This window comes from Nipponia nippon, unplaced genomic scaffold (assembly GCF_047370975.1).
Source record: "Nipponia nippon isolate SJK-2023a ecotype South Korea unplaced genomic scaffold, ASM4737097v1 scaffold_3, whole genome shotgun sequence".
NCBI classification, from domain to species: Eukaryota; Metazoa; Chordata; class Aves; order Pelecaniformes; family Threskiornithidae; genus Nipponia; species Nipponia nippon.
The window spans coordinates 54777725-54800582 of record NW_028262347.1 but is presented as its reverse complement, the minus strand read 5'-3'; the positions used below and the strand labels follow the sequence as shown (position 1 = coordinate 54800582).

Below are 22858 nucleotides of genomic sequence, written 5' to 3'. Positions count from 1 at the left end.
TATCTGCTTGAGCTTGCAGAGAGCCTGAAACAGGAGCTCTGAGAGTTGTTCTGCTTCCTCCTCCCCTCCAGAACAGGAAATCTCATATATTGGCAAGCAAGAGAATGTGGTATTTCTGCATCATCTTAAAGGGATGAGCTTTGATTCAGTGAGAACAGCAAATGTTTTCGTTAACAAGTATCTGAAACACTAATGAAAAAAAAAAACAAGAGCAGAACTCTTTATAATAAAGGGAATCAGATTTTATTTTTATACCCTCAAAGTTAAAAATATGCATTTCAAAATATTTACAATGACTGTATATGAAATAACCTTTGTTAATGAAACAGCAACATACAGTACTAGAATATATCCACCAAATTGATAAAGTCTACATAAGAAGAAATTGTAACAGAAAGAGCGAGAAAGAGGGAGAGAGAGAGGTAAATAGCATCCATGCACAATCTGCACCTGCATGTTTTTTTATACTCTCTGCCTTTTAGTTGTGGATGGAGTCACAGGAAGTTTTGACCTCTTGTCCCTTACAAATGCCACTTGTGACTGAGATTCTTTGAATGGAGAGAAATTTGTGGGTTGCAGCAGTACCAATGCCTTACTTTCCCATGCCAGCCTGGGGACCTTGTGTTACACAGTGGACTCAAAATCTCTCAGCAACCCTGGGAGGTAGGTGTAGTTTTATGGAAGAATTTGGCAGATAGAAAAGCACCAGGTTAAGTGACTGGCCTAAGGTTGTGCAGCAAGAAGCAGAACTCACAAGCCCTGCCTCTCTTGTAATCTCTCATTAGAGAATACATTTCCTCTGCTAACCAGTATCATCTGCCTTTGAGATGAGCTGTGTCACAAGGTGGGGCTCTCAATTAATACCATGTACTGGGTGACTATGTGGGAAAAAAACCCTGCCTGCAGATAAGTACTTGTCTCAGTAAAGATCTGCGATGTTGCAGTGCTGTTGCTATGTTCTGGAGCTGAACAGAAGATTTGAGTGTAGACACACCCCCAGATGATTCCCTCCCTGCATGTGCATCATTGAGCAACTGCATCCTCTGTAATTAGGAACCCCTGTGTATTTTCACCCCCATTCTCTCTCTTCCCCCCGCCCCCTGTCTCTCTCCCTCTCTCTCTATCATCCACACCTGTATATTTGCCCTTCCTACCTGCATCTGATTCAACCATGGGAATGTCAAATAGTAAACAGAACAGCAAAAAAAATTTGCTGCCTTATTTCTGTAGATATTTTAATACAAATTTAATCTGATTTCTATTGGATTGCTTCTCAATTTAATGTCTTTAACTTTCACATATATGTGCATATATATATATATATTTAAAAAAATGTAACAAAAGGCCCATCCCATTTGTTTCAATGGACAAAAAAAAGGGTCATAAGCCTCACTGCCCAACCCACAAGGCACGCCCGAAGGTGAGAAGGGCTGTAGGAAGCGAAAAAGATGTAGCCCTTGTTTTTGTGGCGCCCTTCTATCATCACTGCTGAGCTTGAAGCTTTGTGAAGGTATGATGTGACTTTGCAGAAAAGAAGAGCTGTCTGGGTCACTTGCAGATTTCTGGTGCAACAGCCCCAGGAGTGCTAGATCAGTTGGAGCTGTTTCTCCCTCTCTTTGGTGAAGGAGTTTCTGAGGATTCTAGCTTTGTTAGTGATTTTTCTGTGGTGGTGGCAGTGGTGATGATGGTGGCTGTTTCTGTCTATTGGCCCAACAGTTCTCTCAGCAGAGCAATTCTTCCCCATTCCCAGTAGCCAACCCTCTCCCCTGGACTCCCATCAGCCCTATTTTTTCCTAAGAACAAGGTAGAGGATGCCGATGATGAAACTGAAGCAAAAGCAGATCCAGGCCAATATGAAGCAGTAGCCATGGTGAGAACTTGTGGACTCGGGCACCTTGCCTGTGAACCGAGCTGTGTAAATGGAGACTCCAATCAGAATGCACAACCCTGTGGGAAGGAAGGGGGAAAAGAGAGAGAGTTGGAAAATGCACAGAAACCAGCATTGCTGCAGGACTTCTGAAGTACTGTTGTCCCCTGAGATTGTAATGCATGTCTTGTGCCATATGAGAGAGGGGCTGCTGCCCATTAGGCTTATTTGTGGAGAATTTCTCTTGCAGACATGATGACATAGGACACTTGGGGCTTGTTTAGTGGGTGCCATGGGGAATAAACCTTTGTCAGGAGGAAATCAGTAATAAGATCTGCAGACAGTTTGGTGGTACGTGTTGAATCCCATGAGCAGTAGCTGTCTAACTGTTTATTCCCCTGCCCCCCACAATACTTGAATCCTTTTTGTAGTCTTTCAAAGGTATTTTGCAAAACCCACTGGGCTTTTCTAATGAAAATCTGAAAATATTTTCATTATATACAGTAAAAAAACCCCAAAACTTTCCAATTCCTCAGTGCTTTGTTTTATCAAAAAAACGAGCCACTGGCTGACAACCTCCCCGATGGCCATGTGTGGCAAATACGTGCAGCTACTTTTGCTTGCAGAGGCAGTGGGACGCGTGCAGAACCATCGCAAGGCGCATGTACTTACAGCAAACCAGCATGATGGCTCCAGTCACGTAGAAACGTTTGCCTTTCTCCAGGGTGAAGAGCTGGACAATGAACATGACAAGCGCGATGACAGAGAAAATGATCGAGAGGATCATGAAGGCTTGCACGGCTTTGAGGGACGCTGTGAACACAAAGGGAATAGATTTGAGAAGGTCAGGACTCAACCTTGGTATTGTGCACCGAGCTCCTACAATTCATCACCACAATGAAAATGCAGATGTAACTTACCCTCATCACGACTGCTGACTGGCAGCTGCTCGCAGGTCTTGTTGCACAGTAGCCAGAGTCCCGATGAGGCCGTTCCTAGGTTGGAATAACCCACCATCCAAACCTGAAACAGGATGAGAGAGTTGCGTCAAGGGGGAGAGGAGCTTCCTTGCTCTTCTGGCCAGTTGTCAGACTAAACCATAAGGGGAGCAAGAGTAGTCCAAGTGCCACGAGCTGAAAAAGCCAGCACGTGTCAGCAGCAGATGAACAGCTGAAGCCGGTGGGAGATGACGCAGGCTTCCAAAGCCAGGAGGCATCGGGTCCAGGCAAAACACCGGGGAGGTCTGTTCCCGTGATCGGGGGGAAATCGCTCAGATCATCCTCCCCCTCTCCCCGTGCGAGGCGGCAGGAGGGCACGGTGGGGCGAGCAAGCTGCCGAGGCGGGTGCGAGGGGCTCCCGGAATCCGCCCCAGCGAGGGCAGGGGGGCGCGGGGAGACCCCGGCCGCGCCGCCCCCGCCGAGCCGCCAGGGGTCACCCTCGCCCCGGGTTTCCCCGGCGGCCGGGGGGCCCGGCTGCATCCCCTTGCTCGGGCTTTCCATCAGGAGCAGCACCGGGAGCTCCGCTTCTGGCGTCCCCCCAGCCCCCAGCAGCGGGCTGCTGCCGTCAAAATAGACAGGCATGGGAGGGCGCCCAGTTGTGCAACAGCCAGGCCGCCAGATGGGATGATAAATACCGCTTCAGAGCTGTCATCTGCTGATCTCCCCTGCTCCTCTTGGATGAAAAGTGTTGAGGTGCTGCTGGCTCTGGGATTTGGGAGCAAAGGACGACAGGCAGAGGCTGCCTTTCTGCTCTCTGAGCACACCCATCACTGCTTCATGTTTACTCATGGCCATGAGCAGGTGTCTCTCACCTGTAGACCTGAGCACCCACCCACCTGTCCCCCTGCCAGCCGTATGAAGGGTTAGCTATTGCTCCAGAAGGCAACAGCTGTGTCTCATCCAGGGTGGTCTCTACTTACATTGGCAATGGTGGAGACGAAGAGCATGATAACAGTGGCAATGTGAACCACAAAGATACCAGCCAGTAGCACCAACATCTTTGATCCCTTCTAGGTGGTGTCACCGATACAGAGAGATCTGGAGGAGAACAAGAACAGAGGGAGGAGGTGAAGGGAAGGGCTGAATCAAAGAATAGCATTACTATAACCTTTATTTACATGCAAGAAAACAGGTTGATCTTAAATCCATTCTGGAATCATGTAGTCACAAAAAAAATCACTAAAACCTTTGTCAAAATCTGCCAGAGAGTTGCTCAAGAGGTTAAAGAAAGCCTGGAGGTAAGGAAACCAGTTTGGGAGGAGATGTAGAGCAGGGGTAGTTAGCTTGGGGGCATTTTAAAAATAGCCTGAGTACATACACAAGTTGCTTAAATTGGTGTGTGGTTATGTAAAGTAAAAATTACATACTCCAGGCCTACACTCCAGGAAGAGGAGTTTTTGCCCACAGGATTCACAGAGGTCAGGAAAGATTTTCTCTTCCTGTTCTCCCTTTCCCTCTCGAAGAACAGTCTCCTCCAGCCGGTCTGGGACACAGACAGGTGGTGTGGAGGACTGTGTGTTCCTGGGTGCATCAGGTGTTGAGCAGCGGTGGAGAGTGAACTGGGGGGGCTACCCCTACTCAATGGCCCACTCCATTATGTGAAGAACAGAATAACCAGAACAGAAATGCCACTGAGGTGTTCTGGGGCAGAGGAAGATGCTTAGGTTTGTAATGAAAACTGCCTGTATCCCTTTTGAAACCTGAGGCATGCAGATCACTTTATTACTGCAATAAGATTCTCTTGTAATGCAAATTCCTCTTTGGATTGTTTTGGGGTTTTTTGCCTCTCTACCCTGCAAGCTTTTACTTTTTGTAAGATTCCATGTCATTGATGAACATGTGATTGGAAAGGGAGGGCAATGTTCTTTAGATAGCTCTCATGACACTGTTCATCAAGGCTGCTGACTTCTTCCCTGAAAATGCGAAATACAAGCAACAGATGTAAGCTTTGAGGGTGAGTGCAGACAATTCACACAAAGTGAGTGAGCATATTTCCTCTCCTTCCAGGCATTTATTAGTAATCGTGCAGTATAGCCACAGAAATCAGGCAGAAGAGTTTCCTGGATCCACTCACAGGGATGTGTTGCTCTTTCTCTTGGTAGTGCTCGTACTGAAGTGGTACTGAAGAGCAGTATCAAGTATGTGATTAATGTTGGCTGTCAAGCTATTTTGGTCCAGGCGACTCAGGTAAGTTTTGATTCTGTCACCATTTGTACAGGGTGTGGTAACATTGTCATGGAACAACACAATTATACTTTATGATGTCTTCCAAGCAAACTGTAACAAAAGGCTTTGTAATGTGGGTTTTTTTACTCAATGACTCCACCTTCTCCACTCCTGTCTTTCCTCTCATTGTGGCCATGTGTGGGAGTGTATTCCTGTAAAGCGCTGCAGCTATTCCTTGCACTGCTTTGGATACAGTTTCCCAAACCACAGCGGGCAGACAGGCTTCTCCATCAGTGGCTCTTTGTCCAGTTCAGCATTAGCTGATGACCAGGAGGAATTCCCTGAGTTCAGGATCTCAAGGAACCAGCTCTGTTAAGTCACTCCTCCCACCCACATGAGGCCACTCCTTAGAAGGACAGATTAGATTTGGTGACTGGTCCTATCTCCTCAGCAAGAACTTGTCCACTGTGAGGTTTCCTTCACCTGGGAGAACTCTCTGAAGTTGTTTAGCCTTGACTTGCTAAACATGGGCCAGGCTTGCTTGTCTGCTTTGGGGTGTCCTAGCAAACTCCTCATACTCTAGGGCTTGATTTGCATGGATGGCCTGGTCACTGTGCCCTCTCTTGTCACAGTACTTCCCTTAGTGATGATCTTGGAGAAAGTACAGCCTTCTTAGGAATTCTTCTCTGACTGCAGTGACAGTCATTTGAGTTCAGCATCACTAAAATCCAAGTTCTCAATACTATATACAGGCTACCACATGAACACACTTGACCTAAGCATTAAACCCCTTCTTTCCATTGACTGCAAAAGGAACGAGGGTTTCAAAATGCTGGATGGCAACCGATATGGGTATCACCACTGTACCTTGAGCTGAGAAACTATTGCTGTTGACATGACTAAGTTACATATCTGCAGCAGGTGCCTTGAATGGAGCCTCTGAGTCAAATCTTCCCATCCCTTTGATTACTTGTCATCCTTTTTTCTGATTACCTTGGTTCTTACACAAACTGTAATGAGTGCTCTTGCCACCATAGTGTATTGGTATGCATACACCAAATTGTGGCAAATTTGTCTGCTCTGAAATTTGCCTTTACTGAACAGTGGCTAAACTTCCTTCTTTCTTAGATGGATGTATTTTTCCATGGCCTCTTTAAAAACGAATTCAGCAGTTTTTTTGCCGATTAGTTTTGAGGACCTTCAAAAAAGCCCTGTACTTGAAAGACTAAAAACCTACTTTCATGACACCCTAAAAGACTAGAATAGTCCCTTTAAATGCATCTTCTGTTCGCGTTCAAAAATGAAAATGAGGGATGTTACTTTTCAATGTAAAAAAAAAACCCTACGCCCAGAACTTTGACCAATATGCTAAGAAAAAAACAAATCCTTTATTCCCTTTGCTTTTTCTGCCCTGTTGTCACACTGCTTGAGAGTACTGTTAGTTCAGGTGCTTTCAGTGCATCTACTTCCTGAGAACGTCAGCACCTCTCCCTGAATACATGCGCTATCAAATCCTCCCCCGGGGATATGTACTCACAGCTTAGTTTTGATTCTCTGTGACTTAAAGCACAAGCCTCCCTCTCTATTCATTCACTTTCCCCTTCCTTCATCTCTCCCTGCCTTTTAAATAAAACACTAGAGAACAATTCCAAAGGAGCAGTGGGTGAATGAATGGCACTGAAATAGAGTCATCTCTGTCTCTGACGGCACAGCATGGACTTTTCCTCCCATTAGACAGAGAAGCTGGCAGAGCATTGGTGACTGACAGGACACTCTTTCCATTTGTTAAGTGTGAGACATCTGTCTCCGCTACAGGGTGGGGTCACATTGCTGGAGCAATAGGACACAATTGCATGCAAATGCCTTTTCTTCCATTCCCCTACCTAAACTGCAGCTGGATTTGGAGCTCCTCAGGCTCTTCTTGGGCTATGAGTCAGTCTTAGCCTTCCTAGAGCTGCCAGTTTTTTCCACTGACTCACCCCAAAGCTCTCAAAACCACAACTATTTAACCCTGCAAGTGTTCAGGACACTCTCAGTTTTAGGACTTCTTCTCAAGAACCAGTCAAGCAACGAGGTTGTGAGTCCTGCATTGAGCCTCCTGGCACGTGTTCCAGAGGAGAGACCCCAGCTAAGCCAAGAAAAACAGAGCTGAGACATGAAAGTAGAATGACTACTGAGGTAGGACATGCTGGTGGGGAAGAAGCATGCACCTGCTGAACAGCCTGTGTGATTAAAGAGATCTTGCACTGATGACAGTGGACTGAGTTTCCTTTTCCTGGGATGATGGATGAGGAGAAATAACAAGCCACACCAACAGTAACCATGAATAACAATCACCATAGCAGCCTTCAGCACAAAAAAGCCTACAGATAAGTATGACAGACTCTTATCTCTATAGAGACTATTTCTCTGACCCTGCAGGAGTACACATTTTAGGGAGCAACACATAGCTCTGCTGCACCCTAGTTCAAGTTTAAGCAGGCAAGCATTATGCATTAAAAACTAAGACAAAGTCTTCTTGTGCAGGCAAAGTGTAGCCACCCATATCGCCCCTCTGTCTACTTAAGTGTTTTGGATCCTTCTGTCTGGAGGGCGATCTGGAGAAGTGAGTCCTTGCTCTTGGTTTGCTGCTTAGCAAAGCATCAGAATGAAATGCAAAGTGCCACTTGGAGATATGACAAAGGCCAACAGTATAGTTCCTCAAATATAGGGAGTAGGTTACTCAAGAGGGTAAGCAAGATTAGGTAGTGGTACTTTGCTTCTGGCAGAAAGTGCACTGCTGTGAAAGGAGTGGAGGTGAAGTGTACAAGATGTTTCTGCAGGAATGATCAGGTGGTTTGGGGTGAAAAATCAGAGCACTCTCAACTAAATCTGAAATATTTCAGATCTGAAGTGTTCCTAAGGGATGTAGCTCATCTGGCTTCCATTCCCATTCTCCTATCTGAACTGAGGTTCCTGCTTGGGACTTCCTCTCCCAGGGTGAGTTGGTGAGGTGTACTGTGAGTAATGCTGGGTGAGGGGAGAACTCAGCCAATAGCCTATAGCAGCCTCTAGTGTCCAGGGAGCAGAGGACATCTAAACTGCACCCCCTGTGAGCACCATGGTGACCTCTCACTCCTCTAAAACTCAGGTTTTCAGCTGAAATCCCTTGGGTTTGATACATTCAGTTTCTCAACAAGGGAAAGATGGCATTTCAGGGGAAAAGCAAATGCTTTTGGCCAGAATGTCAACAAAAATCTCCATAGATTGAAAGCAACTGAGATGAAAGAAATTCTGCCTTCCCCAGCTGCCACCACAGAATATAAGCAATGCAGTAGTAAGTCAGGTGAGTGATGTGTCTCACCCAGTATGCTCTCTCTGATGGTGACAGTAGGAGGTCCAATATTTAGAGAAAGTACGTGAACCTGGCCACTGTCTGAGGTGGCACAGAATCACACCAGGAATACTGGTGGTTCGAAACAGGGCCAACGCCACTAGGGAAAGAAGGGGAAAGTTGGATAGGACAGGACAGCAGATAAAAACTATTTGATATTGTTTGAGACAGCCACAAACTGCCACCTCTGTCACTGATACGTTCCTCAGTGCAAAGCCAACCTACAAATAGCAATGCTGCCATGATGCTACCAGTAAGGGAAAGCTCAGGGTGAGATAAAACCTTCTGCAGAATTTGTAGATCTGCCTTTTGACTGATCTGAGGCCCTGACTGCATCTTATCCCTGCTACAACTGCATGCCTTGTCATTGTGTGCAATATGAGCATGAGTCCTCATCGTGCCCAGGGTCATTTGGCAGGATGCAAAGATGTGAAGATCTGTGTGATATTCTGGTGGCATGGTGACTTTGGACCCATCACATTGTTACTAGAAAGCTCATGACAACTGTAAACAACCACAAGGGAGGATCTTTTTGCTTTCACCCTTTTCTCTGTTTCTTCCTTCAGATCCAGCTGAATCCAGAGTCCTTGCTGACTCCAGACTTTTATAAATCACTGTATGCCAGCACTGCTGTTGACAACCCGGTTTTGACAGACCGGCCTGACTCAATTTACAAGTCAGATGCTTTTTATAGACATGTGGATGAGTAGGCTGGTGCCTCTAGAAAGACATTTCACATGTGTGGGAAAAGGGTTGGGCAGGAGGTGTGCATGGGCACATGGAGACCTTTGGAGCCTCTGGTTTATGGTAGTGAGAAGATTTTGTGTGTGCATGGGTGGTGGCTGTGGTGACGACATGGGGTACAGTGAGGCTGTAAGAGTAGCAGATGAATGTTAACCAAAAGGATAGTGTAGAGCAGCCTGAGGGGCTACAACTGAAAATAAGCTTAAGTAAATGGAAGATTTTGTTTGGTTCTTAGGAAGCGTTCCCTGGTCTCCAAGGCATCAGGGGGAATTGCCTTCCCAGGGGAGTGGTAAAGCCCCAGCATGTGAATCATTTCTTGTGGGGCCAGACAAAGTCCTCAAGAATCCACCCTTGGTAACAAACCTCCACTCTCCGAGAGATGCAAGGGGGAGTCACAAAAGATGACACACAAGGGTTTTCCAGCTCTCGTGCTCGTGATTCATATGAGAGTGGGGAAATATCAGAGCTCCAGAGCAGACAGTGAGAAACTGGCATTTTCTCCAGAAGAAACCACCCTCGAGCGCTCAACATCAACAGAAACTCCAAAGCTCACTTGGTAGTAGGAAGGGGAAGAGACAGCTGCCTGGGGCCTGGCAGGCAGCCAGCAGCCACTGCTGGAGGAAGACACTGTCACTCCTCACACTAGGCACGCCAAGGAAGGGCTGGGACTGATGGGCAGCGAGTAAGAGGGAGGGGTGGGGAAGGGGACCTCAGAGCTAATGGAAGCACAGAAGTGTTCCTCTGCACCTTTGGAGGTACGATGGGGAGCACCCTCACCCCTTAGTGTGTTGGATGGTCCCCAGGTGGGCTAATTAGACACGGGAGTTGCTGGGACTTGCAGGGGTTCAGATAAGATGCCAAGATATGCGAGAAACGTTTGTGGGAGGACTGACGGTCTGGGCAATGACGTGGTGTGTGTAGGGGTGTGCATCCGCAGCTCTGTGTGGCTCCCTCTATGAATGGGAGTGTGCACCTGTGGTTCCCCTGTGAGCAGAGCTGAACCGCATGTGTGAGTGTGTGTCTGTCTACGTGCTTACTCATGCATGGCTTCCTTATGGGTGCATGTATCTATCTGTGCGACTTTGACACTGACAGTGCCCACGTGGGAGAAACCATCTGACAGCTCTGACAGCAAAGTTCAGGTTACAGAGTGGTGTGAGCAAAAGTGCACAGATCATTTCTGGTGGGACTTTCTGATTTTCTTCCTTGCAACAGCCTTTAGATAGAGGTGGAAGGTCCGTGGACCCCATATCAGCTGTGCTTTTGGCTGCATTTTTAAATTAAAACTGCAGTTCTCTGATTTACATAGACAGTTTTGTAAAGATCTTCCTTTTTTTTTTTTTTCAAGGGAGGGTAACTCTGAAAAAGAAGTGGCTCCTTATATGATAGCATCCCTCTCTCTCAAGACTGCAAAACCTCTGAACATGTCAGTACAGCCCATGAGACACTGAGGTCAATGCGACTTAGACATCTAAAGAGTCTGAGCTCTTGGGCCAGTCTGCCTCCAGGGTGTCCTTGTTCCTGCAAGCCAGCTTGGAAAAGACTGTGCAGTATTAAATTGCAAAATCGTGTGATAGCTCCTTTCAACCCACAGCGCACGAGTGATGGACTGGGGGGAGCAGGAGCATGCGTATGAAGCAGAAACAAGAGGATGCCGTGCAGCCTGGAGTTCATCGGTGCTTTGTGCAGGGTGGGGTAAAGGTGGTTGCGAGGAAAAATGCCCCACCTGGCTTCAGGAGGGCTTCTTACACCTGTGATTAGTAAGGCCTGGCAGAGTGGTATAAGGGTCATTCTAGCTCATGTTACATGCAGAAATGGCTTTCCACAAGGCATCAGGAACTCCCCTTGTCAGGGCACACCACGCTGGCCTGGCTGCAGCTGCTGGAGGCCAGCTAGCAGGCAGGTTGGCTCAGCTGCCTGAGCTAGCACGATCAGCAGCTGTGCCAGCCTCAGAGCCCAGCTTTCCTTCAGCAGTGGTCCACGTTCCTGAAGCTGGTCTTCTGCAACCCACTGACCAGCTTGCTCTGAGCATTTTGCAGCTCTTCCCTCTTGCCCCCATGGCTCTCACTGTCCCTTCCAGAGGCTTGCTGGGGCCAGTAGGGGAGATGTCTCTCAGGAATGAGAAGAATGTGAATGCTGGACCCAGTTGTGGCAGCTGCTTTCACAACTCATCTCCTTGAGCAGACTCTGCCCTGTGGGGGCAAAAGGATAGGAAAGGCTCTCGCCCCAGATTTCCTCTAATCCAAACACATTTCCAGGTGGCCCCACATCACAGGAGTGAGACTTTGGCATGAGTCACTGCTCACCTGCCGTCAGCCACTTCAATGCTCATAGTTCATTGCATTCTTCTGCATGGCTGGAGATGACCTAGCCCAGGACCTGTCCTTGGACTCTCACCGTGGGTGTCTCCCCAGTCCTGCAGTACAGACTGGTTTTCATAGGGGAAAGAGGATAGATCTTAATTATGAGCTTGGCAAACCAGTCACTCCCTTGGGGAACATGGGTTCTGTTGCTGAGTTGTCCTAATCCATCCCTCCTTATCATGACAATGCATGGGCTACATTTGGTCTTACTCAGAGAGCAGCTTCCATGTACTCTCTGCCCTGCTGCAAACAGTTCAGGAGGAGGAGGGTGCGTGGAGCTGCAAATTTGGCCAGGATTTCCTTTGTTCATTGTCTAGCTGTTCTAACTCAGGAGGTACTTTCCAAAACTCTCCCAGTGGGGTTTGAAGAAATCATGCTCCAGATTGCAGCCCCCAGATGTGCTACTTTGCTGTGCTCCCTGCAATGTAACAGCAGGAAGCAGCTTAAGAAAGGAGGCACTCTAAATTTCCCTGTGGGCAGCTGATATGGGGAACTGCTGCTGGACCCTGTGTCATACTGTGGGATGACTGAGTGTGGACTGGCTCTGACAGAGGATCTGTATAGTCATATTTGAGCTGGTGCTTCAGCACATTTATTCAGGGCCAGTATTAAAGCACTGTGGCTACCAGTTAGTTATCCGTCCTGGCAGGGGATGTCAAAAGAGCAGGGCTATGGAGAAGAGCCTCCTTTTCTCTGCACGCTGCTTTGCCTCAGCAGAAAAGACTCATGAAGTATTAAGGATCCATCTTCAGATGGGGAGATAGGAAATCCCCTTCCTTGCCCTCCCTTCTAGAGTTGTAAAAGAGCACCTCTAGGTCTCTTACTTCTCCCTGCCTTGAAGGAAGAGTAAAGAAATCTCATCTTTTAGACTTTTTTAATTACTTTTTTTGCAGGAGAACAGGAAAAAGGGAAAAAATTAGGAGTGCCACGCCCTGCAGCCTGCCCTGTGTTGTGTTGGGTGACAGTGCTGTCACCGCCCTATTGAAGGGTACAGGCACAGGAGCCCATGGAGATCAAAGGGGTCTAGTAGTGCTATTTCTTGCCTTGTGGGGCACTTGAGTATCCGAGGGCAAATCCCAGCACAGGTGCCTCCCCCTTCACCATCGGGCTTAGCACTCAGTGGAGATCACCCGTCCTGCAGCCAAAGGTAACTGAGGTGGTAAGCAAATGGCAACGTGCCATGGAAGGGGTGTCATGGCTATTACGTGGGGTTGATGGGGCCTGTGAAGCCCTGTGGGAGCAGGCAGGGCTAAGGAAGCAGGCTGTACCCTGCCACTTCTGCTGCTTTTGCTCTGAGGAAACTCAAGCAGGCACAGGCTGAGTGCCATGTGCCAGCCTTGCAGCTGGGAGAGTGATGAAGAGAGAGAGAGAAGGATTCATGTTTGCAGCAGATCTCCCCTGTTTCATTATAAAGAAGGCCCCGAGGTGGGTCTTTTACCCAAAAAATGCTGGCTATTATCAGCAGATCTCCCAGAACTGTTTCAAAATACAATCTCTTCTCCACCCCAGGCCACCAAACAGTAATTCCTGCATGCACTTGCATTACTCGCACACTGCAAAAGTCAAAGACCACTGGCTAGGCCAGAAGGGCCGGTTTTCCAAGCCTAGAGCTCTCTGTCCTCAGCAGGGTACTGGGGAACACTAGCAACCCTGCAGCTCTCAGGCACCCACTCCAAAACTGGGAGTTTCTCCACAAGATCCCAAGTCCCTCCTCCATTAATGTGTCCTTGGGTGTGGCTCGACTCCATCTCTCTCAGATGTCTACCTCGGGATGGCATGTGCCTGGTGGAGATGCCCAGCTCTTACACAAGGGTAGCCAGGATGAATGGCTCGGACTGTGTGCCACGTGCTTGAATGGTTAGTCATAGCTGGGGGGGGGGGCTTCCATGGGAGCCTGCTGGGAGGAACTCCTTAGGTGGGTGTGCAGTTCTTCGCATGAAGGAGCTGCATTTCAGGGTGTGGTTCCAGGCACTGCTGTGTTAGTGATAGTAGGATACCCCAGTTTTGATCCTTTTCCTATGCTGATCCTCAAGGGAGCAAATAGAAATAAATTGCCTTTAATCCCACACTCTCTCAGTGCACACAGTCCCCAGGTTTCGCAGCTGTGTGAGGTGGGCTCGATGGAGGCATTTGGCTGACTTAAACCCCTGTTATCATAGCCAGAATAGCTAATGGGCTCCAAGTTTTCACACTCTTCATGCCCAGCTCCCTCTTGTATGTTTGCTCAGAAAAGAATCCCACTCCATCCAGAAACGTCAAGTGGGCAGTTCATGGGCAAAGTTGCTCTCAGAGGTGTCTTGAGGAATTCAAAGCTTTTGAGTGAAAGTTGCTCTGTGGCCACAGCACTATATTTTTTTCCCTGCAAACCGATTTAATTGTTAATCGTGGTAAACAACAACTTCTGAAAATGTTTTTTAACCAGACTGATTGCTGACTGCCCTGGAAACACTCACTGCCTCAGTCAGCTTCCCTACCACTCAAACACATCTATTTCTCAGGCAGGAGGCACCTCTGCATGATCGAGCTACAAGCAATAAGGCCAGAGGGCACCTCGAAATTCACAAAATCCATCCTTCTGCTGTAAGGTTAAGGTCAGCTCAGCTTCTTGGCCATTCGTACAGTAACTGTCCACAGCACCAGCCTGAGCACCAGCCATTCCCAGCAGGACTGGGCTAAATACTGTTTCAGTCTCTTTCAGACCCATGAAACTGTGCAGGGGCGTGCTGGGTTCCTGCAACAGGAACCAAAGCCTAGTGCCAACAAACTTGCTTTGCTTCACTCCCTTTCTCAGACCTCAAAAATAGTTCAGGGTTTTGACCGCAGGATACAAACCATAGCAGACAGATGAAGTGAGAGTACTGGTGAAGAAGGGGAGGGAGGGAGGGGGAGGTTGCATTGAAAAAGGCAGGTGAATAGGGAAAATTGCCAGTCTCTGCAATCCTACGCTTCCCATCAGTGCCTCCCCCCACCACACCCCATCATGCAGCCCGCAGTGCTCTTAGCAATTCCACCCGCTCCCTCACTTCGCCTCTCAGTGCTCCCCATTCCAGGATCTGTGCTGCTAAGGAAGGTGTAGCATGCATTTCTACCCATTGTGTGGCTTTGCTTAAGAACTGGGGCTTGGCTTCAGCCTCAGGAGCTGGAACGCCAACAGAAAAAGAGAGCTTCTTCCCATTGTACCCCAGAGCCTGAACCTTTGGGGCCTCTCAGACTTCACTTGGAATGATCATTGTTGTTTTAAATTAAAGCTTGGCAAACGACCGATGGAGGGGAGAGAGACACACAGAAAAATATGAGTGAGAGGCAGAAATGCTGAACCAGCAGCCTTAATTTCAAGCAGGCGTTTTCCTGCGTTTGTAAACAATGCCACTCCAAAAGCGTGCAGCAGCTCCTATGCTGGGGCTGGCCCAGGTTGGGCGCCCCGTGCCTGCGCCCTGGCTGCACATGCCCTGGAGGCGAGAAGAACATTGCTACTGCCAGCACTTTACGGTTGCAACCGGGGCCCCTTGCAGTGTTGCGTTGCCCCGTAACGCAGCTGGATTTCAAAGCAAAAGCTGAAAGGTTAAAATGCGTCCTGTAACCAGCTTGTGTGCCAAGTTGAAGAGAAGTGGTGGAGCAGAGGAAAAAAGCAGGCTGGAGCTGCTGGGCGAGGGGAGCAGCTGCCAGCAAGGGAGAAAAGTTGCTGAGGATTTTCAAGAACAGCTCTTACCGTGTGGGCTGGGGCCGTCCTGGCACCTGCGGGAGCAGGAGCGTGCTGGGCTGCAGTGCTGATGTCCTGGAGTGCGGAGCTGTAGTGAAGGGGAGTGACCTGGTGGTGGTTTAAGTTTCCTCTGGTGGTGCAGGAGGGTGGTGTCTTTCCACTCTGTTTTAAAGGAGTTACTATGAATCAGTCTGCCTTTAAAGAGAGGGAGAAGGGGGGGGGGGGGGAAATTAATGAGCTACGCCCTGCTTTGTTGGCAGGGAGTCAAGAGTCGCTGGGAGGAAACCAGCGATTCAAAGAAATCTGTGCAGGGCTGCGTCTGACTCAGTGTGCAGTACAGAGACCGCAGCCTGGAAAAACGACTGACGCTGATCCAGCTGAGTAATAGAGGCCCACAACAGCATCTGTTTATAAAACTTCTGGTTGTCATAAAAAAAAATGTGTAGTTACAAATGTGGCAACGGGACTTCAACAATACAATCACTCAAACAAACAGCCGGTTGGCAGGGGGCATGGTGAGGCTGGGTGAGTCACCACATCCCCTCCCCGTGCTGCACAGAGAAAAGTTGCCGAGGTTGGCGGCATGGGGGGATGTAAGTCGGACCTGTGGGGTTAGCATGGACAAGACTTTCAGGAATATACCAAGGAGCAGAGATGCTCAAAATGCAGCTCTGGCCTGGTGGTGACTCTGGAGCAAGTTGGCTAGATGGTGGTGGTTTGCTTCCACAGAGAGAGAACATGCAAGGAAGATGAAATAAGGAGTCTGTGATTCACAGTTTTCTGAGGTCAGCATTTCTTGTCATCTTAAAGACCTCTAAAGATAAGTCCTTTACATTTGCAGAGAATTGACTGGTGTAGTTGTCTTGTGGATGCTACGGGCAAGATTGAGTGGGGATGTGCTTGAGAAGTGGGTGAAGGGCAAAAGAATTTTGTCAGAAAGCACCTGGGTTAAAATGTGATCCATATTGTGATAGAGTTGGTGATCTGCTACTGCAAGGAATCAAGCCTGTCTTTGCAGAGGCCCAGAAAGAGATAAGCAGATACTGATAAAATACCTGGCAAAGGCCTTTCCCACTTTAACAAGGAGGACACTGGATTGCCTTTATTTCAAAGACAAAGCTAGTGCTCTTTTAAGTCTACACGGATTAAAAGACCTTGCTATTTTTCAGATTATTCCTTCTCTCTGGTGTAATTGATATGTGTCTAGTCTAATTTTAGACTATAGCAACCTGCTTAAAACACAGCTATGGATAAAACAGCAGCAAAGATGACACATATGGTGGGCAAAGACATCGTGCCCAGACAATCCCATGGGAATAAGCCTGTGTTTAATACCTGTGGGTTAGAACGTGCTTCTTGGTGATACACATGAATATGATATCCAGGGAAAAGAAAATATGTTTGCTTACCCTGCAGAAGGAGCTGGCATTTGCATTGAGCTGCACTGTCCATTTGCCCTTCCCGGTTGCCCCAGCAGAGTTTATTGGAGTGAAGGATGCTCAGCTCCACACAAAATACTGGAGTGCACAGTCCCAAGCAGACTCCGTGGACCAGAGTTCAGCTGTGGTGGAACATCCTCTGCCCCAGACCTGCTTGGAAGTGACTGCCCATCTGCCAGAGGGCAACTGTCTGCACACTCACAGAATTGCTTATCTGAGAGCCAGCAGCCAAAACACCTGAGTCTAAAACACAGTCACATGAGGCAACAACAGTGGAGCCCCCTAAGAAGTTGCGTGTGAAGTGACCCATGACTGGCAAAGCGTTATTTGTCCAGAAAGAGCAAACTCATTTTGTACAAATTGCTCTCTAACCTGGAAGACCGTGTCAGGCAATGGCCAACATCAGACGCTTCGCAGGGAGGCAGCAGGATTCTGCAGTGTCAGCATCAGCTTGCCCACAGGAGTGTTGCTTCCTAGCTCTCCATCTGGAAATGTTGCTGCCCAGCCAGCAGAGTAAAGAAAAGTAACCGGACAGGCCACATAGGCTGTGACTGTGGCCCTGGAGGAGCACTGGTACCCTGCCAGCAATTGGCTTCATCCCTGTTGCTATACCTGTCAAGCCGGGTGTGAGAGGGGGTAACTGCAAGTGTTAAGCGAACAAAGGTGCAGATCGCTGCTCCTGTTTGGGAGCAATGCGCGTGGGCAAGATGATGATTTACACAAGTGAGGGTACCTCCTGAATGTCAGGGCACGATAAGGTTGGGGGAGAGCTCAGCTTCCACTGAGCAGATTGGCAGCTCTTCGGGATATTTGCACCTTGTATCTGAACAGGGAGACAGGGTAGAAGTGAGAGAACTTCCTACCAAAAAGTAAAGGTAGGAGAACATTTTAAGTTGATAATATTTGTTGTGTTTTCTGTGTAGCTGTTTGTCTGTGGATGAAACATCAGCTCAATAAACCTTTATGTGTGTGTGACGGAGAACCAGCCCTATCCACCCATTTAGAGAAGAGACTGGTCTTTCTGTGTGCCTCTGGCAACTTCTCCCTTTAGGGTGTGTGGTTTCAACAGGGCAAGTTGCAATAGAAAACCATGACGTGAAAAGTCTCATCATGGGATCAAAAGTCTAAAGCATGCTGCCAGTTTGACACACTCAGGTTGAATTGCCTAAGATCCCCACACCATAATCCATGGTGTCCCTTGACCTAAGCATCATTCATTTCACAGGTTTTTCTGAATGCCTACAGCCAACTAATAGGAGGTGGTCAGGTCAAAGCCATGAGAATTTAAGCTGTGGGAATCTGGATTGGCATTTCCACAGGCAATGAGAGGGTGAAGCTTTCCCATGCGTGCCATGCCTGTGCTGAAGCCCTTCCCAAACAAGCAGCTTGCAGCTGCTGTGTATCTGCTTGTTTTGCCATGCCCCACACACTTGCAGACACCACTACTGTGTATGAACAGTAGTCCTTGGTGTAACAAGATGAGCATCTGCAGTGACATTAGATAAGACAAACATTAAGCTTTCGCAAGCCCAGATCAAAGGAGGAACAGACAATGATGAGTGGGAGATGAAGTGTAGAGTTAGGAGTGGGGGAGGCATGGTCAGGCTCAGCTGGAAGCATCCAGAACAGATTGTTTCTAGAGATGGGGGTGCCAGGGGTAATAGGCCATGGTCTCCCTACACTTTCTTCAGATGCCAGAATCTGTGCCTGGGAGAGGTCTGTAGCTGAGTTCCCATGCTCCCTGGGATGCTTTCAAGTACAAATTCAACAGGAATTCAACATATGCTATTTGGACATGCTTTTCTGGATAACTATCTGCAAACACACATTGCATACTAAGCCCCCCTGCCCCAGTCTAAACAGCATGCCTTTCCACCTAAAGATACTTAAACCCGTTCCTCTCTCTTATATGTGCTATTTACTCTGTGCAACATCCTGCTGGCTGGTTGCAGGACAAGTGGAAGTGATATGTTCCATGCTGTTCGCTACTTCTCTGCTTGTCATGACATGGAGAAGGTGGGGTTGAGCCTGAGCTAATGCGTGGGTTTAAAAAATAGAAACCAACAGGTTTCATACTGCTCTGTAGTGGTGTAACTGATGTGTTTATGTGTGTATCCTGGGGTTATCCATGTGATACAGTAATTTGCAGAGACACATAATACATTTCACAGCCATATGATAAACTGCATTTGTCACACATGACCCTGCAGGGCTTCAAATGGGAGCATTCATCCACTGGAGAGGAGAGGGCGATGGTTCCCTTATTTATAGCTTCGCTTAGTTCTGAGGAAGCAGATACTGGAAGTCACACCTTTATGGTTTTGGTCATTTCTCTAATGTGTGTTGTCATGTTCCTGTCCCCCCAAGGACCGCTAGACTTCCAGTACTTAGGGAAGCTGACTTTACAAGCTCAGTGGTACAGGAAAAGACTAGATTGCAGTCAACACTGAACAGATGTAACTCTTTGTCTGCACAGTCTGGGGGGTTTTTGTTTTGTTTTGGGTTTTTTTTTTGGTGGCAGGGATAATCTCTGGCCCAAGTACTTTGGTAAACTGTATAAAGAACAAAACGTACAGAAGCATCTACATTTGAGTTTTTTCAAAATCACTTAGGACTGCCAGACTGACGAACCTTTGGAAAGTGAGTGATAGGTACAGAGTTGAAAATGCCCTGGGTTTATAGTGTTTGTGTAGGAATGGTGCGTCACAAAGCTTTAACAGGCAAGAATTGCCGTAGTTCCCTCCAGGACTTGAGCATTATGAGTGGGGTCTAGCCAGAATGCTTTCCCTGCATCACACCTACCACATCTGGGAAGCCCCAAAGCTTTCCTTGTTTCTTAACAGGAATAAAAGAAGAATATGGGCATGAGATAAGGAGACCATTCCTACCATAACTTGCAGAGTCATTAGAATTTAGTTCTGTCCTACCATGTGAAAAGGACCATACACTTCATTCTTGTGTTGGAATGGGAGATGAGGATGGATTATCATTCCTCTGTGCAGTGGGCGAACTGGCATCTCACACTGTCTTAGACTACTGACATTCACATTGTGGTCTCTGCAGCAGATTTCAAGATTCTGCCAGACTGGGTAAATGACAATCCATTCATAACTGGCTGAGCGGTTTGGACTAGTTCTCAGGGTGTCAGGTAGCCCAGAAGTGCCTTGCCATCCTAGGCACTGTTGTGTGGGCTGAATGTGATCCTCGGGCTGAATGTGATCCTCAGGCTGAGGTTCTGAACACCTGGAAGAGACACCATGAGCTGGCTGGTGCTGGGAATAGAGACCTGAACCTGGGAAAACATAACTTTCTTCCATGCTTTGGAGCAAAAGAAGGTGTGGTGAGATGAGAGCCATCTGAAATGAGGAGATCTTCCCCTGCTTTTATGAGACTGGGGGAACTGCACTCTCCATCTCATTTTCCCTTACTTTAACCTCTACCTCAATCTCTTACTTTTTTCTATTGGAAACAGCCCGGCTGAAGACATTTGCTTGGAATGTGCAAATGGTACCTCTGCCCTGGCAGACCCATCTGAGCTGTCACTTTCCCCAAGAACTTTTCCCATTCCACATCAAAGAGGTAGTGGTTGGTGGTATTTTCCACCTGCACATGAAGGTCTCTCTCATCCATTCTGGCAGCCAAGGAGTTTTTTTTTTATTGCTTTCTCCTGCTCCTGGCTTGTTTCTGCCTCTGCCTTCTGTGGCTGCTGTATTGCGCAGTACATGCTACTGATTGCTTCACTGACAGGTTTTACTGTGTTAGTGGAGAAAAAAAATCCTCCAAGCACAAAGAAATGGCATGAGTTGACAGTGCATTATTGTTCCCCTTTCATTCAGTGCTGACAAAGCGAATTACCTGCATGACCATCCTGGACTGCAACTGTGTCACTGGCTGTAGAAACGGACCTTGGCTAAGAGGCCAAGGCAAGGGCAAGTGCCATTTGTGCTGCAGCTGAGGTTTGATAATAGGACATCTTTTTATTTACCTGCTGCTCCCATGAGCTGTTTGCAGGTGTTATCTCTGCTCAAGGATTGCTGGACTTTCTTCTTAGAGCAGATGTTGGTGTCCTGAGAAAGTGGCAGGATCTCCCTCTGCAGCCAGAGATAAGGTCTTGGAGCATGCATGAAAGCTAACTGTATTTGCCTTTCACTCTCAACAATATCTTGCTTTTTTTAATCTCAGAATGCATTTATTTAAGTAGCACTGCAGTGTCACAGGCTCTACATGTATGCTGGAAGGGAGAGTGCTAGCCTAGAAATATAAATGGGAGAGTTTGCAAGGGATCAGTCAGAGGCAATTGAAAGAAAAGCCCAGGGAAGGCTTGCTAGGGAGGGCAGTCATACCTGTACTGGTCTCACAGTGAGGGTTAGGGTTGGTGGAAGGGGAAAAGCACCAAGCTCAGTGCATGGTGAGGAAGGAGGAGAAGGAAAACAGGGAAGTGTAGCTGAGACGGAAAGACAGGCTGGGCATTGACGGGGTCAGAGCAGGGCAAAGAGGGCTGAACACCATAGGTGATGCAGCCAATAAGGAAAGCGCCTTGGAGCTCCAAGTCCTGGAGCAAAGTGCAGAGGGCTGGCAGGAGGTTGGGAAGTCCTCTCCCTCCTGTTGGTGTTGCATGGCAGAAGGGAGGGGAGGATCTCTAGGTTTGATCTTTCATTCCCTGACAAATAGGGAAACAATTCCTGTGACTGCAGAGGCATGGTTCCCTTCTGAATGAGGAAACATCCACACGTGTCACGCTATGGGCCAGCTTCTGAGTTTATTTGCAGCAGAGCAGAACTGGAACAACTTGCATTGACTTCATGGCAGTCTTTCTGATTTTGAATCAGGGATTGAAGCAGTGCCACCATGTCAAGAAACTGCTGGTAAAGAGAGAATTTGTGGGAGGGAAAGCCCCTCACCTCAGCACAGAGACTGAGCATTGAACTAAGCTCTCTCTCCTTCCTTGCTACCTGCTCCCCTGCTTCTTGTCAGCTGTCCATTGATCTTTTGAGAGGGAACATAAATTATGCTTTGCTTCCCTTCATACACACATGCTCCCTTTCTGTACTTTATGCATGCGCAAACACAAAAATTTTCATGACTCCATTCCTTCTCCTTTTGTAATGTACAGTCACCACTTTCGTGGCTCCCTTGTGTTTGAGGCAGGATATGGGCAGGAAATAATAACACAAGATTCAAACTGGAAAAATGCAAACCTATTATCTGGGGGAAAATAAACCCAAAGTTAGCTATTCAGAGGGCGGGAGCCTTTGGAACTTGCAAGAGAAATAAAGCTGGAAGCAACTTAACAGGGACAGCAGACAGAGAGCTGGAGAAGAGCTTGCAACGTGATATAGCACTTAGCGGGGGAGAAGGCAGTCAATGTCATTTACAGCTCTTCAGATGCTGATGTCCCTCTTGCATCCACAAATTTCAGAGCCATATTTTACCCCTGGAGGGGCCCTATCAGTGGTAATAACAAAGAAAGCTGAAGGTTCTCATTGATAAGAGGATTTGCCTCAAATCCTATGGCAGGGAATGACTCTAGTGTAGTCCCAGCAGTGCTGTGGGACTGAGGAATTGTCTGGCTGCTCTGTGGTACCTTCATACAAGTCAAAGTCAGAGGCATCATGTCCCTATGCAGCTCTGTGCTGGGAGCATGGGGGAAGACATGAGGTAGACAAGGCAAAGGAGAAAGGGAGTATTCACCACATTGCCTGGCTCTGGGGGTGATTAGGTAGCACAGAGAAGTAAAAGCCTGGGCTTTTTGACTTCAGGTGTGCTTATGAAGGGTGATGCTTTGTGGGTATGGAATGAAAATCAAAAAAACATCCCAATGGCACAAAATGATTGCTTGAATTTGATAGGTATGTCTGGGCACTGCTATCCCTGTGAGATACATGATCAACCAGATAAAAAATGAGAATGAATGAACTGAACAAAAGGACATGGCAGACTGGTAAAGAGTGCTCCCAAGTGAAGCATAAGGACTCTTGGAGGTGGACTGAAGAAATGCTGAGGCAGATGTTGTTATTTGAGGGGATTTTTGAACTATGGGCAGAAGCTTAAGGGTAACCCTAAAGCTATAGGTACTACCTTGCTGAGAATAAATGTTACATCTTCTGTGATACGCAAGAGCATGGGTCTACTTTATAATACTGGTCAAAATTGGACCAGAGGGTGAAACTGAGCAAAACAAGGCACAGGCTGAATAACCTGCAACAAT

The 22858-nt window shown here is 47.7% G+C and overlaps 2 protein-coding genes across 2 annotated transcripts in view; one reads left to right on the top strand and one right to left on the bottom strand.

The window, feature by feature from the left end:
- Positions 1–220: 220 nt before the first annotated feature.
- Positions 221–15393, bottom strand: EMP1 (epithelial membrane protein 1). The gene is made up of 5 exons (XM_009475265.2): positions 15221–15393; positions 3786–3903; positions 2788–2890; positions 2540–2680; positions 221–1947 (listed from the first exon to the last, which is right to left on the bottom strand). Exons 2-5 carry the CDS (start codon positions 3861–3863, stop codon positions 1784–1786), a joined length of 486 nt encoding a protein of 161 aa, XP_009473540.1. The 5' UTR covers positions 3864–3903; positions 15221–15393; the 3' UTR covers positions 221–1783.
- GSG1 (germ cell associated 1) overlaps positions 4464–22858 on the top strand; it is a 49623-nt gene continuing 31228 nt past the window's right edge. Inside the window, exon 1 of the mRNA XM_087764885.1 lies at positions 4464–4529. The gene's annotated coding sequence lies outside the window, so the exon portion shown is untranslated. The remainder of the gene's footprint in view (positions 4530–22858) is intronic.

Bases quoted from the DNA above. Each gene is read 5' to 3' on its own strand.
- EMP1 (XM_009475265.2), bottom strand. From the start codon at position 3,863: ATGTTGGTGCTACTGGCTGGTATCTTTGTGGTTCACATTGCCACTGTT. The intron at 2,891-3,785 runs GTAAGTAGAGAC...ATCCTGTTTCAG, and splicing joins TCGTCTCCACCATTGCCAAT to GTTTGGATGGTGGGTTATTC. The intron at 1,948-2,539 runs GTAAGTACATGC...TCCTTCCCACAG, and splicing joins AGCCATCATGCTGGTTTGCT to GGTTGTGCATTCTGATTGGA.